General features: G+C 38.1%; 1 protein-coding gene across 1 annotated transcript in view; it reads left to right on the top strand.

The window, feature by feature from the left end:
- Positions 1-1,068: 1,068 nt before the first annotated feature.
- iqgap2 (IQ motif containing GTPase activating protein 2) overlaps positions 1,069-17,653 on the top strand; it is a 34,063-nt gene continuing 17,478 nt past the window's right edge. The window contains exons 1-8 of the mRNA XM_011479251.3: positions 1,069-1,338; positions 5,172-5,271; positions 12,565-12,721; positions 13,074-13,151; positions 13,768-13,844; positions 15,686-15,753; positions 16,160-16,273; positions 16,380-16,558. Of these exons, the coding sequence (XP_011477553.1) occupies positions 1,293-1,338; positions 5,172-5,271; positions 12,565-12,721; positions 13,074-13,151; positions 13,768-13,844; positions 15,686-15,753; positions 16,160-16,273; positions 16,380-16,558 (819 nt within the window). The 5' untranslated portion in view covers positions 1,069-1,292. The remainder of the gene's footprint in view (positions 1,339-5,171; positions 5,272-12,564; positions 12,722-13,073; positions 13,152-13,767; positions 13,845-15,685; positions 15,754-16,159; positions 16,274-16,379; positions 16,559-17,653) is intronic.

Raw genomic sequence — 17,653 nt, forward strand, 5'->3', positions numbered from 1 at the left:
GCAAGTATTGAAACAAGTAAAGTATGGGGCCAGGCTGAACTGGGCTAATAGTAAAGTGATCACTGACCAGGGTTTTTTGGATTTGTTTTGCCTCCCATTTATTTATATAAAGGTTAGACATATCTGCATTTGTGATGGTAGAAATATTCTAAAAGGACAAAAATATATTAGCTTCTGAAGATAGTTGTTATTTTGATTTTAATTTCAGACATTGTTAACTAGACATTTGTTGTTTATCTGAAAGCTTATACATGTCAGTAGGACTTGTTATTTTTCTTGTGGATAAGACTTGTCTAACAGACATTTGAACTCCACAACAAAGTCCGGTTGACATATAAGCTCACTAAAAACTCCACAACTGAGACTAGTTAAGTAAAGCTTTTGCTATTTCTAATTTATAATAGTTTAATAAATTATTAACAAAATCAGCAAATATGTTGATTGTGCTGTACCTAAGAAGTGTACAAAGGAACAAAAAAAGATGTGGGGTGATAATGAAGCAGAATCGGTTTTGTATGTTGTGAAATGTTTTTGATTTGTTTTTAGATTTTTAAAATTGTTCTCTACTCTGTTTTTTTTCTCGTGTTACACATCTAAAACACTAAAACACAACGTTATTTTGCTGCATCTTAATTTTAAATTGTAATGATTCCAATTTTATTGTTTTATTTCAAAAAGATTTTAAGTTTTGCGACCCTTGCAAAAGAGATCTTGATCTCTATAGGCTTGTTTTTACCGGGTTATAAATAAAGGTTATCACAACTATAACAAAACCAAAATAAATGACATAAACTAAATCTGATAAATAAAAAATCTTCAAGATCAATAAAGAATGTTAAAACTTAAACTGATCAAATTTTCTGCTTCAAAAATACAAATAGTGTTAGGTTGTGAAAGGTTCAGTTTGGAGACTTTATCAGCAGAAAGATAAAAGCACGCATTACCCCTTTTGACCAGCAGGGGGTGCAAAACACCTACCTTTTAGCAGCGCTGTCATCACAGAGCTGAAGCGAGATAACGCCAAGCAGGAGCTCTTCTGTCAGGAGGGAGGCAAGCAAGAGTCACACTCACCATGGGGGATGTCCGCTGCAAGCCACGACGCGCACTTTTATAAAACTTTAGAAACTGTTTATTTCCACAAAAACTTATTTTTTTTTAACCATACCGGTTATTTATTCATATAAGTTGATCCAGGGAGGCGCGGCTGGTGTCTTACTTTAACGTTAGCTTGTTGGCTGAAGTTGTTTCCAGTTCAGACGAGTTCACGACACGAGTGGAGGAAACGAGGCAGGATGTATCATGAAGAAACTACAGGGTTACAGAAGCCTCGCTATGGAAGTAAGTAAAAGCTTTGTAACGGTCACTGAAGCGAACAGCGGTCACTCCTGAGTTTGTGTGACTTACTTTGCGCGGTTTTCAATTGAACCAAGCTAGCGAGTGAAACAGTCACGCGCCCTTGTGATGAGCAGCAGGTGGTTCACCTGGATACTCTTAACATTTCAACACGAGCCTTTTTTTTATTTTAAAAGTATTACATAGTGGGATAAAGTGAGTATAAGGTGAACTCAAGTGAACAAATTAGACAAACTCGACAAAAGTTTCAGACAAAATCTGCTTTTTTCCATTTGAACTTTGGTCCTCAAATGCACCACATCGAGTTTAGTGTTTATTTCACGTTGGAAACCTGCATATCATCATGTTGACACATGAACTTTTTTTTTAACCTTATAGGTTAACCATTAACTTAGAAAATCCAGAGCTATTTGGAAATGTACCTTCTGACTGTGTCAGGAATCTAACAGTTAACTGATAAGACTGAAAGTACAAACACTAACATCTAAAATCTCTACAAAAATGACTCCAGGTCTGGCTGAGCTGAATCAATTTAGCTATAGATGATTTTTTTTTAGTTAGAAAGTTCCACATTCATGAAAAGTTTATTTTAAGGGGAACATATAGTGGAAAATTAATTAACGAAGTGTGATGTGCAGGAGGAGCCTACTTAAATCAGGATTTTTAAGTTGACCCCTTGGATGTGCAGAGGTCAATATCAACATCATTCCTCAGCCCTGATAAAGGCTGTCTAATGGATATGGATGACAAAAAGAATGATTCACAAGGACAGGCGGCGTAACTCCGGTCCAGTGATCCCGTGGCACATAAAGGCAACAAACCCATCCTGATGGTTAAATATAAAGCTCTGTGCATGAGTGCAGGCGGGCTTGTTCAGGAAGTGCACCAATGAGTCAGTAGAAGTTATGTGTAATGGCTGCACTGCAGCTGCCATAACCGCCTTGAAAGTGAGCTTTGATGCTCATTTTCAGTCGCTATACTGCTCCAGCTGTGCTCCACATTTGCGGTGCTGTTGCCTAATAATGCCTTTTACGCATTTAGATGTAAGACGTTTAAGCCAGATGGTGAGATGGGACTCCATGCCTTCAGTATATGGCATATATCAGGGCTCAAGCTAAAGAATCAGTCAAATGTGGTTATTTTGCTCAAAAGCTGAACTTTAATAATAGATACACAAAAAACATACATTAGCTATTAGATCACATGTTATAGTCCTCTAAACTCGCAGATGAAGACAAATTTATGAATGGAATAAAAACTTTTTTAACAATATTCATCTGACCTCTATTTTAACCATCTTAACTACCCTCTTTGAAGTAAGCACTAGACAAGTAAAATCATTTTTTTTCCTAGCACCATTGTTGATTAAAAGTTTATGCAAGTGCAGAAGAGCCTCAGCTATCAGCCTAAACTACCGGTAAGCTCTATTCCTGAACTCGGTGCAGCTTTCTCAGACGGTGCCTTGACTTGGCCAGAAATAAAGAGATTTAATTGGATTACAGTAAGTCGTGCTGTCCGTCAGAGTTTTCTGTTTACTGGTAACAATTTACAATTTGACACAAGTTCTTTGTAGGTTAGATTAGAATTCAGATGACATTTTTTCATTAAAAACCCACTCGGACGACAATTGTGTTTTTTCTGTTTTTGACTAGTTCTTGTTGCATTTTTTTGATGGAGGAAATGTACAGTTGGGCAAAAGAGTATTGAGTCGGCCACCAGTTGTGCAAGTTCTCCCGCTTAAAGGTGAGAGAGGCCTGTAATTTACATTATCGGTATACTTCAACTATGAGATTTAAATTGTGAAAAAAAATCCAGAAAATCACATTGTTTGATTTTTAAAGAATTTATTTGTAAATTATGGTGGGAAATAAATATTTGACAAAAGTTCAACTCAATTCGTTGTTTTATACCCTTTGTTGGCAATGACAGCAGTCAAATGTCTTCAAAAGGTTTACACAAACTGTTGCTGGAATTTTGGCCCATTCCTCCATGCAGATCTCCTCTAGAGCAGTGATGTTTTGGGGCTGTCCCTGTGCAACACAGACTTCCAACTCCCGCCAAAGATTTTCTATGGGGGTTAAGATGTGGAGACTGTCTAGGCCACTGCAGGACCTTGAAATACTTCTTACGTAGTGACTCCTTCATTACCCAGGCAGTGTGTTTAGGATTGTTGTCATGATGAGAGTTCTTACCAAATAGTTCTATTTTGGTTTTATCTGACCATAGGACACTCTCCCAATCCTCTTCTGGATCATCCAAATGCTCTCTAGCCAACTTTAGACGGGCTCTACACATGTACTGGCTTTAGCAGGGGGACACGTCTGACGCTGCAGGATTTGAATCCCTGGTGTCGTAGTGTGTTACTGATGGTAGCCTTTATTACTATGAGTTCCAGCTCTCTGCAGGTCATTCACTAGGTCCCCCCATGTGGTTCTGGGATTTTTGCTCACTGTTCTTGTGATCATTTTTACCCCACAGGGTGAGATCTTGCGGGGAGCCGCAGATGGAGGGAGATTATCAGTGGTCTTGTATGTCTTCCATTTCCTAATAATGGCTCCCACATTTCTCCACACCAAGCTGCTTACCTATTGCAGATTCAGTCTTCCCAGCCTGATGCAGGTCAATAATTTGGTTTCTGGTGTCTTTAGCTCTTTGGTCTTGGCCATGGTGGAGTTTGGAGTGTGACTGTTTGACGTTGTGGACAGGTGTCTTTTTATATAGAGTTCAAACAGATGTCATTGGTACAGGTAACGAGTGAAGGACAGAGGATCCTCTCACAGAAGTTGTTACAGGTCTGTGCAAGAAATCGTGCTTGTTTGTATGTGACCAAATACTTATTTTCCACCATAATTTATAAATAAATCCTTTAAAAATCAGAGGATGTGATTTTGTGAACTTTTTTTTCTCATTTTGTCTCTCATAGTTGAGGTATACCTATGGTGAAAATTACAGGCCTCTTCATCATTTCAAGTGGGAGAAGTTGTACACTTGAATACTTTTTTGCCCCACTGTATAGTGAAAATCAAGCTTGATAGGCATTTTTTATTCAAATTGTTGCAAATTATGAGCAGACAAAAAAAAAACGTTTTGAAAAAAGCATATTTGGGATGTAGAAAATACTACAAGCTTCTTGCTCCGCTCCATTCGGATGCATACACTTTCAGACAAATAGATCCATGTATGTCTTTGTTTTCCTCATCTGAGTTGATGTTATGTTGGGGTAAAGAGGGGCTGAAAGCTAGCGGGGAGAGAGTGTAAACAGATAACTCAGTTATTGTTGATGGAAACTACTGCTGCTCTGTAGAAGTTATGTCCTAGACCTAGAGACACGAGAAAACGAGACAGATTTTTTGATTTTTGCTAAAAACGTCATAATCATGACTAAAAGACCACTAGGAAGACTTTCATAATAGATGAAAAGATGATGGGAGTGGGACATTAAAGATTTTGTTGGTTTTACGTATTTCTACTTTGAAACTATCTTAACCTCTAACTTTCTTTACAGCCACAGGGAAAGGACAGTCATTTTCTCAAATATTTGAAAGCTTTGTTCTATTTTTTTGGGGTAGCTGTGGCGAGATCAAGAGATTAATTGGTGAAGCTTAAATCTGAAAGCTGCAGGTTCAATTCTGCTGTGCCTGCTTATGTCTCAAAGTGTCCCTAGGGAAGACATTGAACCCCACATTGCTCCTGGTGATCTGGCTAGCTTGCTTTTATGGCAGCTCTGCCACCATCAGTGTATGAATAAGGCTTCAATTATGCTAGAAAAGTAATATATGGGTAACTGTTCCAATTTTTAAAATTCCTCCTTTATCCAGCCATTCAGGACGACGAAAGGCTATCGGCAGAGGAGATGGATGAAAGGAGGCGACAGAACATTGCATACGAGTACCTGTGTCACCTGGAGGAAGCCAAACGGTAAGATGGGAGGGAAAAAAAAGGACGTTTTCTGGAACGTCGTCTCTAGAGTCCAGATGTTTCTGCTTTGTCACAGTCTCCGCTCATGTAGAACAAGACAGTTCAGGTAGTAGTTGATGCATAAAGCCATGCCTATTCAGTATTAATAATATACATGAAGGAATAAAGCAGTGTTTATCAGTTTGGATTTGAAAGTATTTTCCTAAGGTAGAATCATGACTTTACAATAAAGGAGGTCCGCTACTGACAGAAGTTAAACACGCAACTGTAAATCAAACTGTATATATATTTAAAAAAAATCTCTGCTACTTTCATTTTTACTAAAGCATTACATCTTGTGTCTGTAAAAGCTGCGTAAGTGAACATGAAACCAAACCACTTCCTGCCTTCTTCAATAAGACATCCAACTGTTCAGGAAGTGTTTGTGCGTCTCCTAACCCTCAATATCTGACACTAAAAAAGTCAAATCTCATCAAGATGTTTACAGGATTTGAGCTAAAGTTTGCAGCCTCCTTGCAGTTCAATGTCCGTGCTTGTAGATGCACTTCTGTTTTTTTGCTTTCCCCAGATTGTTGGTTGACAGCTGAATTTGTACTTTTGACTCAGTGAAGGATCTTTAACAAGGCTATAGTAGATATTTCTGTCACAGGATTCTGGGGGTTTACAAGGCCTAAATTGAGCTGTTTCTGATGTTTATCACAATCGCATTTTACTATGACATTTGAGCTACACAGTCATAGCATTGCAGTTTTTTCCTTATAAAATCAGTGTTGGCCAATGAACAATGAGGTAACTGTAACGTTTTCACCCTCTAGTGTCATGTTTCCTCAGCCCAAGTCTGCCGTATCTGTGTTACTCCAGTCAATTGTGGAATGGGAACTGTGTCCAGTTGGATTAGAATTAAAAAGACCTTTTTAATGAAGGATTAAACCACAGAGAGCACAGGATTAGGTTCTGGTTTTAGGAGTCAAATGCCAGTACTATGAAACAGGATTTAGAGTTGGCAAGGGAACATTTCCATAGAAACTTGTGGCGACCAATCAATTATCTTGGACAATGGGAGGAAAAGGAAAGCACAAACAGAATAAACACCTTAACTGTTTTTTTTCCCTCACAGGTTCAGCCATATAAAGGGTTAGGGTAAAAAGATCACATGTTTTCAATTCTACCAGATCTTAGAATTGTGCAAATGAAAAAACAGATCTATGTGAAAAAATGTACAAATTTATATAAAGAATTGCTTGAAGTTCAAATCACACCTTGATTTATTCTAACACTTACAAATTTAATGGTTGAGGCTTTCTTTTCTTTTCTTTTTTTTACATCATCAAGTAGTTTATCCAGACCTTTGGTTCGCATAGATCCCGTTTTCTCCACAGCTGTCAGGTTGAGGTCTGGACTTTGACTTGACCATTGCAACACCATGCTTCTTTAGTTTTCAGGCATTTTAGTTCAGTGTGTACTTAGTAATCACTTTAGTGTCTTGACTATTCTACTTCTAAATTTCTGTGTTAGCTACGTTTATTTTAAATTTAATTATTGTTAAATTTCGGGCTGCAGATTATGAGGAAAACTTGCAATGTGCGATACCGGTGATCAATATTGCAATGACAATATGACTTGCATGAGCAAATAGCGAAACATCATTTCCATTTCATTGCAACAGTTTTGAAGAAAGGCAACACAAAATATACAGCAAGTTATCTTAATAGGAAACGGGTCCCCGATTAGTCGCAGTGCTGCGTTGCTGCAACTTAGTGTGAAAATGTCCAACTGGTTGAACTGTCAGTGCGTGATCAATGACCACCCGATTTGTAACCTGTGTAGTGACGCACGATCACGGGACTTCTGGACGCGAAAGTCCGAAATTCTGGTCTGCGCCATTGACTGTAGACTGGGGAGGAGCCAGTGCACACCAGAGATGGCTGGAACACTGTCACAGAGCATCCTTAACGTGTTTCTAAAAGGAATGAGATCTCTGTCAGTGGTTGAAGAGGATGACATGATTTGGGGGGGGGGGGGGGGGGGGGGGGGGGGGTGCACCCTGCCTATCACCCAAGTAAATTTGGCAAACTAATGGACGAAAAATTATTGTAGAATATTTTGCTGACGAATTGCAGTAAAATAAAACCATGTTCATAAAAATATTTTTTGGTTTCCATTTCTTTGGAAAGTTTAGACAATGATTTAGTGCAGGGATCAGGAACCATATAACAATTATATCTTTTTTGTGCTAGTATATATTCCCTAATGTCCATGTTTTTTTGTTTGTTTTTTTCCCCACCCAAAACCTTTTTTCTGTTTGTCTTTCATGTTTTTTTTTTTTACGCTATGTACTACAATTGATTTACTCACAAAAATATAAGAGGAATGTCCTGCTCAAATTGTACATCTACCTTTTAGCTGATAACATTTGTGCTCATGCATTTCTGGATTATTCTGCCGTTTTTTTATGGTCAAACTTTTCCATTCAAACATGTTTTTCTTCACTCCGAAGCACTTCTTAAAACATAGGGATAATTTTTTTGAATGCTAATATTGCAAACATATTTCCTAATTATCTGCTAAAATAATCCCTTAAATTAGCAATCTATAATTCATCCTCGTTGGATCTTAAATTTTTCTGAAAACTATTTCAAATGGCCTCTTTCAAGTTTCTAGACCAAACATCCAAGCCATTGTATTACAGATGGTAGAAAACAAAAGCACGTGCGGCAAGTAATGCCGTGAATTATTTTTTTTTCAACCATGTATACTGTACCCATTATAATGCAAAATGGAAAAAAAGAAGAATAAATTGGAACTCTGATATTTTGTTTCCTTAAGGTAAAACACTCCTTTTTTTGGTCTGTTTTTCTGTTATCATTCTGAGATTTTATGTTGTTACTTTAGTTTTTCACTAATTTCCATCCAACATCGATTGTTTTATTGTGTAAAAAAATCCCTTTATCTCCAACTTTGTTTTTGTGAATCAATTGTTGTCGGTTAATGTCCGCGTTCTTCCAGACAGACCACACATGCTTTGTGGAAAATTGATCTCAGGATTGAGACTTTGTACTCCACTGATCTGTAAACAGATTGTAGCCTTCATTTGTTGCCTTTTTGGATGGGGAATCCCTTGGCTTTGCTTTAACAGAGATCTCGCCGTGAGCAGTGTTACACATGGTCAGCCCTTCTGCATGTGTCAAATTTTTTTAATTTCACACTCAGGCATGTAAACAATAGGGGTGTGTTTGGTTTAGTAGATTTGGCAGAGCCTATTGGGGAGGATTCACAGTCTTCAAATTATGCTTTGCTGTTCAACTTGATGAAAACAAAAGATGTAATTTGGTAGTTTTTGGATAAATACTGAAAAGAAGGAATAAAATGTTTATTTTTCTTGGAAGAGTTCTCTAAAGATATTGACCCACATAATTTTCTATCTTTTTTGTTTAAAAAAAAAGTATTTTTTAGCTAGGTAATGCATCCTGTGTGAGTATTCTTTCACATTTGTCACACCTCAATAACAGATTGTCTTTGTTGGAGCCGAGCACAATAACTCACACTGATGCTTTTTAATTGATGTTGTCTTCTTTTAATTCCATTTCCCATGGCATGTGAAGGCTGTCACTTGATAAAAGCTTGTCAGATTACTCGCCCTCAAGGCTAGCAAAAGCTTGTGACCATCACAGCATGACCGTATGACGCTAGCCATTGTACGACTCTGTTCAGACAGAAGTACTTGGTGCAGAAAGCAACACAGTTAAAAATGATCCTTTATATAAGGTGAGCTTATATAAACCACAAAGCAATATTTTGTTAATACTTTGATTTTACAATTAGAGGAAAGCCCTTTATTTTGGAAGGATGTAAACAGAACTATTTGGCTGTCTGGCTTCCCAAGCAGGTTTCCCCCATTGTTTTAAGCACAGGAAGTGAAAAATCACAGGAGAAGCGTGTAACCAATCCAGGATGTGTCTCGACTATGACTCTTGTTAACATTTGAGACCATAGGGGCCTTTTTTATGATGTGGAGACACTTTTAAGACCACAAAACTGCAAATTTTATCCTATTTGTTGAAGCAGAAATCATTCATTCATTCATTTTCTACCATTTTATCCCTTTCGGGGTCACGGGGCTGCCAGAGCCTATCCTGGCCACTGGAAAGCAGGGTACACCCTGGACTGTTCGCCAGTCTGTTGCAGGGCCACAATCCAATCCATGAAGCAGAATCATTGTGAAAAAATCATTGTGGTTTGATATTGCAGGATTGTTGTCTGTACACAAACCCAACAAAGGCATCTTGGCTGGGTCTAAGGGCTTTCCTGAAGGAGGGTCTAAGGACAGGGATGCCCAGCTTAGTTTTGTCTGTTTAGCTTAGTTTAGCAATCAGCTATTGAATTCTATGACTTTATGTTCTTTATGATTCATGTTTAGTACGCAATCACCGGCATGAAGCCCATTGAGATGACCATTGTTGTACATATTTGGCTAAATAAAATTGAATTGAATCTCTCTCATTCCAAAGCTTCTGCAAACAAACACAATTTAAATGGTGTAATGACTTGAGGAGGAACATTTTTTCAGATTTAGACTAAAAGACTGTTGTAAGGTTATTAAAATAGTTTAATTCTTAACCATATTAAGCCAGCCTGTGTAAAATAAGACATTCTTTACATGGTGAGCAAAGAATCCTCAAACATTTCATTTAAAATAACATCTCTTGTTCTGTTTTTAATGGATAAGAGTCTGCAAACTCTTCAGTGCATCACTGGTTTTGTGCCTCGTCTGTTTGTTAAGGTGCCTGACTTACACACTTCACTGACTTTGTTTTTCAAAGTGCAAGGCGTGTTTTAAATGTGCTGACAAATGTTGTGCCTCTGTAGCACCATCATATCCTTTATTAATCTAAACAGAGCTTAATCAGCATGCATGTGGGAGGGAAAGCATTGTTGCTTTTTCCAAAGCAAGTATCTAATAACCCAAGGCTTTAAGTAAATTACAGATTATATATATATATTTTAAGTTAAGGGAGCATAGTTTAGACGTCTGATCAGTCCATAGATTTCTATGTGAAATTTTAACAGTCAGGAGCTTACATGATGTCACTTCCAGTCAGACAGATAATGTGTAACAGACCTCATAGCACAGTGAATGACCATGCACACAAATGATTCACTAGCTCTTTGGAATAGATTTTGGTCGACCTCCGGGAATAGCCTGGCGGATGCTCTAGCAACAGCAGTTACAGCTGTTAAGAGGAATTCGCAGCTTTAAGAGGTCAACACAATTCTATCTCACTGAACATTATTAAGTATTTTTACCAAAAAATGGTTGTTCATAGTTGTTGTTTTTGAGCTCTGGAAACGTCACCACGTCCACCTGACAAGTACTGTAAGCTCCAGCGCTCTGATTCTTGACGTTCAACTAGTTTTAATATGAAGGTAAACGGTAATGTTGTTCATAAAAACATCCCTTCCCCTCACACCAACAGTCAGCCTCCGTGCTCCGTTTAACCTTGCGAGTGTAATGATCTAACGTTGTGTTTGGGTCTGGACAGCCCAGTGTTTCCTGTTAACAGTAAATAGATGCATCAAGGACTTTTTCCTTTAAAGACAAACTCTGATGAAAATTGTCTTTTGGGTGTTTTAACATATAATTGTGGGGATTTTCTGATGATGGGAGACATGTATTGAGAAAATTAAGTTTAAAATAGGATTTCTGAATATTGTATATAATATATTTCTGAAAATCAGGAGCAGACAAATCAAAATGCAGTTTCAGAAATATATTTTTTTAGGTAGAAAATACTCTAGGTGGTCTAAAAGCGCCCAGCTCCGTTCAATTCTGATGCATCCACTTGTAGACAAATAGATCCATGTATATCTTTGTTTTCCTTGTGTAATGCCCCTTTTTATGTCTAGGGGGATCTAGAGGAGCATAGCAGAAAAGTAAAGTTTTTGCTCTGACTTTAAATTAATAACAAAACGCCCCAAAATTGTCTCCCTACAAAATAACACATTTATTTACAAATTAATAAATACCAAACCAACAAAAACCTAAAAGGTGAAGCAAAAAGGCTACGGGGTGAACCAAGGCCAAAATAACAAAGAAAACGTTTGTGAAAGAAAATGGCAGTTCGCCCCTAAAGCTTCATCTAAACACAACTACAAACAAAAGACTACTCAGAGTGGGCCTGAACACAAAACTACAAAAACTACAAAGTGCAAAAAACTACAAAACAGGTGGAAAAGACCGCCAAGCTGCAGTGGAGACAGGTTGCACCTAAGCTCCCTTCTCGCAGGCTGGTGGTCCACGTGGTGCTTTTAAAGGCTGCCTCCATCAGCTTGGGTCCAATGGAAGCCACGCCCTTTCCAGCACCACACCTGATAATAGATAAACGCACACACAAAGATCCACAAAAACACAGAAGTCCCACTCTGATACTCAAAGAAAATATACAACACAGAACAAAAAGAAAAAATCAACACTAAATACGGCCACAGCTGTTACACCCCCCTACCCAAGATGACACTTTTTTCCCAAAGAAGCATTTATCCCAAGTGGAGCACCTACAAAAAGCAGTAGCTCTCACAGAACATGCCACAAAAACGCAAAATGCACCACTCAAGACCCACCACACAAGATGTGCCACATAAACTCCAGACACATGCCGCTCAAGACGTGCCCCTCAAACTTAGGACCTAACACTTGTCTGAACTGGCATCTGGCTCAAAACTGTGAGGGTGGATAGGATAGCTCTGATATTGCTCACCATTTTTACTGTAATGTTAGATTGGGGGTGTGAGGGGCTGTAAGCTAGGGGGAGAGCGTGTAAACATACAAGCTCAGTTATGGGTGACACGGGCTCTGCAGAATCTGTCCTAGAAAGCAACACAGGTCTTTCGATTTTAGCTAAACTAAAAATGACACAAACATAATGAAGACCACTGGCAACACTTTCAAAATAGATCAAGAGTTGATCAGAGTGGGACTTAAATGTGGTTCTGATGTCAACTATGTGATCTTTTATTTTGTCCGTTTTGCTCTGAGACTTTTTTTGTATTTAATGTCCTAATTAAGGGGTTCTTTATTGTATAAAAATACATAATTTTGCTTGGCTTGTATGCATCAGCAAATTCTGTATTTTACAGATATTTTGTTTTCATTTTTATGTTGACCTAAACTTTCTTTATGGCATTAACCCACTTGAAAGAATTTTTAATTAAATTCTTCAGCAGCTGGCTTTTATTGTGGCCCAAGGGTCACAGCTTAAAATACTTCTTTCAATGGTGTTTGATGTCTCCTGTCAGGTGGATGGAAGCATGTTTAGATGAAGAAATGCCCCCTACCACAGAACTGGAGGAAAGACTGAGGAATGGCGTGCATCTTGCCAAACTTGCCAATTTCTTTGCCCCTAAAATGGTGTCTGAGAAAAGGATTTATGACAGAGATCAGTGCCGCTATAAGGTAAATCTGCCGCGCCCCTTTGATTATTTGGACCACATCTTTGCTGATTGCATCACACGTGAGGAACTCTGTTTCCAGACCTGTCAGGCATTTCCTGACTGCTTCTAAAATTGTTTTATAAAGGAAAGGTGGTAAAGGTGGCAGGCCAGCTTTCCGTCATATTGTAATGTGCAGCTGTTGTGTTTATAAAGAGGAAGCACTAAAAATTGCACGGGGAAATGATATTTCATTTGGACACAATTCTGACATTCATGAATTTTCAAATCAATACTTAGTTTATTATAATTTTTTTCTCTTTTTGTGCTTTTCTAATTATGAGGCTGCATTTCACTGTGCTACGTCTGTTTTTCAGAATAAAGGCTTACACTTCAGACATACTGATAACACAGTGCAGTGGCTCAGAGCCATGGAGTTGGTGGGCCTCCCTAAGGTAAGAAGATGCTTAAGCAGATACTAGTTCCTGTTTCTAATATATGGACTTTGAGAGAGAGGAAGTGTGTAGGCCCACATTAGAATGCTTTTGCAATGATTCAGGTCTATGAAAGTTAAATTGTTTTACAAAAGTTAAGCCTTTGTAATGGATAAACACCGTTTAGCTTGATCAGACTTGATGGATTTAGGCCTAATTTAGACTAGAACCACTTTGTTTGGGCAACAAAACCAAACCCTATAGCATTATTTTTATGTTTTGGTATAAATATTAATTGAATTATCTTTTTAAAATGTAACTTAATTTATACAAAAAGTTATTATTTTAGACATTATTGCTAAGCTACACATATACAATAAGACACATAATTGAGGTTGCTATAAGTATTTATGTAACTTTTGGATGGTATTTTTTAAAATAATTTTACTAATCCAGAGGATACAAGCTGGTAAAAGAAACCGAAGGAACAGGCTGCTACTAAAGAAAGAAAAGATCATCATTCTGTTTATGCTTTTTTTGTGATTTAATGGAGCTAAAGTAGTCACTTGTTGGAAAATGTAACACCAGACAAAGGTCAGTCAAAGTGTCTCAGTCATGTGACATTTCTTTCATTCAGATATTCTATCCAGAAACCACAGATGTGTATGACCGCAAAAACATGCCCAAAGTGGTGTACTGCATTCATGCATTAAGGTGAGACTTCAGGTAAACAATTTCTTACTTTATGGACTTTTATATTCTCGGACTTCAGAGTTGCTCGTGTAATATTCCCTGCAGCATTTTGGTGAACCATGGATTTGCTGAAGTTGCCACGCCTTACTTCTTGGTGACATTTCTCCATGATGGGTATAAAGCGGTGCATTATGGTGATGCTGTCTGATCATCTACAGCCTTTGTGCTCAAAACTGGAACTTTGAACGAATCACTTTTTCCTGTACCCTTGGTTTATGGCTGACATTGTTGGACATTTCAGGCTGATATATTGTCAACTATCCAGAGAATTTTATGTTTGTGAGAACCCAAAGGAATGAAACTACAAACACACTTTATACTTAAATATAATGTCCAGTTTTATGTAAAGAGCTGAAAATGTTAGTGCTCTTAACAATGCAGCTTACATTAAAGACACATTTTTTTTCTGTTAAACTGTGTCTTTCTTGTATTTTGACAGTAAGAACCCAGGTGGTATTAGAACCAGGTTTCCACATGTGATGCTGACATGAAAATACCAGGTGTTGCAGTTCCTTAAATCACCACTTGAGGCTGGTTTCATAAAAATGCAAAAGCAATGTTTGGAATTTTGGGAAGTTGGTTGGAGTAAACTCCAGTTGACATTCCCAATTCCCTTCAGGTCTTATTTTCACTATTCAGAATGTTATCGATGACATCTGAGATGACCGGTTCAGAATTTGTCTACGAATAAAACATAAATCTTTTTAGCAAATTGTCCAATTTTTTAACATACTTCATATATATCTTAGAATTTAGAAATCACATTAAAAGTTTCAGTTGAAGTCCAGAGGTCAAACTAGAAAACGGAGGAGATTTGCTTAAAAAATGCTGTTGAAACTGCTCTGGGAGTGTTTTTTTTTTTTTTATCAGTCTTAGTCCAGCTGTCCTGCAGACACAGATTTAGAGTGTGGTGGTGTCATCTGCATGGATTGTTTTCACTGCCATGTTTTTCTCAGGTCCAGAGAGAATGGGTTTCCTCTCCTTACACACATCTGCATTTCCTTCCTGCTAGTCAAATCTCTCTCCTCAGCTCCTCAGTAGATCCGTTTTTTCCCTGGATAAAAGCACATAGTCCCACTGAGGTATAAATCAATCAGAAACTCTTCACAACAAACCAGATGAGAAAATAAAACTGTTAAACATTTCAGAATGAAAAAGCACAAAAAGACTCAGTAATGTGACCTCAGATTTAGTTAGCTTTTAAACTTTTGTTTGTTCTCAAACAAAAAAAACTAAAAATACAGTTTGGAAATATTTGTTGCTTGTGGATAAATGTAAAACGAAAGCCTTCATCAGTCTGAGTCAGCTGCTCCGATGCTGGTATCTAACAGAAAGTCAGCATGTTAATCTTTATACAAACATATTTTAGATGGTTGTTTGAGGCTCCATGTATCCCAAGGACAGACACATCTCATGTTTACTCACAGGCGGTGTGGCCAAAGGGCAGAGAATTCGCAAACCACAACTTTATCTGCTCCATTCGGAGCAGGCCTTTGCTTAAATATCTATTATTCATGACAGCTTATCAGGTACCTGTTGGAAGATGAATGTTTGATGAAGTTTCCAGCCACTCCATTGCTGCATTCATTGCTTTGTAATTGACAGTCTGTAAACTGCTGCGGTCTTGTAGTGCAAATGGTAATTTAAGCCAGTACCACCCCCCTGTGGAGAAATGGGGTGCACATTGAAGCAACCAAAACAAAGCAAACCACAAACTCAAACTACAAAGGACTTAAAAGTTATTGATGGCTTTTTATGACTTGACACCACTAATAATAAATGTCTTCTGTTGTTTCTTTCAGCTTGTATTTGTATAAACTAGGAATTGCACCACAGATTCAAGACCTGCTTGGTAAAGTGGCCTTTACTGGTAAATACTGATTTTTAAAAAACATTTAAAATTATTTTTCCAAAACGGCCCAGCTAAAAAAACAAAAAAACTGCCATCATAAATCAACATTGATGGGTTATAAAAATACCTATTGTCGTTATTTATTAATGTTGGAGGTTTGTTAAAGTTTTTGTGGTCTTGATGTGTAGCACTTTTGGTTATTACCTATATCTCACTGCTTGTGGGGTTACTTTGCATGAAAAATGGGAGTTTCGAGCCACACATGTTTAAAAAGGTTGCGAAAAGCTGCAAAAATGAACGATTTGACCTTTATTTTATAAACCAGTGACAATAGCTGGTTAAATAATTTCTTATTTAGGACTTTGATTATGAAAGCAACATTAGGAAGCATTTCATAATCGCTGTCATTATCGCTTTCTTCCAGAGGAAGAGATCAGTAACATGAGGAGCGAGCTAGAAAAGTATGGCATTCAGATGCCATCTTTCAGTAAAATTGGAGGCATCCTGGCCAATGAGCTCTCAGTGGATGAAGCTGCTTGTGAGTCCAGTTCTTGTTTATATATTTATTTTAATGCGCAAGACTTTTATAACATTGTCCTGTCCTGGTTATCCCAAACTTGTTTAACCGTACTCTTTATTTTTAGTGCACGCTGCAGTGATTGCCGTAAATGAGGCTATCGACAAAGGTCAGGCATCTGTGACGCTGGCGGCTCTGAAAAACCCTAACGCCATGCTGAGGAACATCCAGGACGCCATATCTCACGACTACCAGGTGGCTTTGAGTCGAGCAAAGGCTCGGAAGCAGCATCAGTCCCTGGGAAGGGTAAGACGTCGTCTCTGCGTGCCCTTTTGTCGTCTTTCTTTGCTTTCTAGTTTTTCCCACAAAACTGCAAACCTTCCTATTCAGACGGGCAGCTTGGCTACAAGAATATGCTAAAGAGTGTAAGCACACTTTCATGAAAAAACTGAATTGTTAGTATCAATTTGGTTCAGTGCTAAAAAGATGGTTCCTCAGTTTTCTTGGTGCTCAGTGCAAGAATTTGTTTTTCCATCAGAAATGTATTTCTAATTTTGATCAAAAACGTGTCAGTTGTTGTAAGAATAATTATATAATGCGTTGCAAACATTCCATATCATTCCAGCATTCATAATTTGTGGGGGGTCATATACACCTTTACATTATGAAAAATATCTATTTCTTAGGCCTTATTGGATAAACACAAACACGTCTTTCTAGTTTTAGACCTTTGAAAATTACCAACGTTTTAGGATCTCTTAAAATATTATGCAAAATCATCTGGACATGACAGCCAGGGTGACCGTTTGCATCATATGCTGTTTCTTCTGATTGATGCAAGAATAAGGGACGGTCTCATAACAGCAGGGAGAGCTGGGCGGGTGGTACCAGCGCTCACCCTTTTAAACAACATTTCATCCATTTGCACAGTCCGAGATTATCCTGAAGAGAGGAAGACCGAGTGTTCTAGAGGTTTCCGTTTCGTAGTCCAACAGAGAACCGGTTCCCAAGACAGCTTGTTGATGGAACAACTTTGAAAATGAATCGATGTTTTGTTTGGTTTGTCAAAATAGCCCCGCGTGTTTGGACAAGTCTTTTATTAGCAACGACATGTCAAATTAAGTAACCCCTTTGTTACTATTGACAGAGTTCCGTTTAGCTTTGGATGCCACTAAAAATATAGTGGACAACGGAGTAATGCTCATCTTTTTAAAGCAGATCTGAGTCCTTGTGCAACCAAAGGAAAGGAACTTTCTGAGAAAGGGCTGTTGTAGCTGCTCCAAAGGCCTCCACACTCTCAAGTGGGGGGTGCCTCCCCCACCTCCCTTGTCCGCCTCTGCCAGCACATTCCAGCTGCTGCAGCGTCAGCTGGATTTACCAGACACTGGACCTCCACATTGT

Source organism: Oryzias latipes, chromosome 9 (assembly GCF_002234675.1).
Source record: "Oryzias latipes chromosome 9, ASM223467v1".
In the NCBI taxonomy this organism is placed as follows: Eukaryota; Metazoa; Chordata; class Actinopteri; order Beloniformes; family Adrianichthyidae; genus Oryzias; species Oryzias latipes.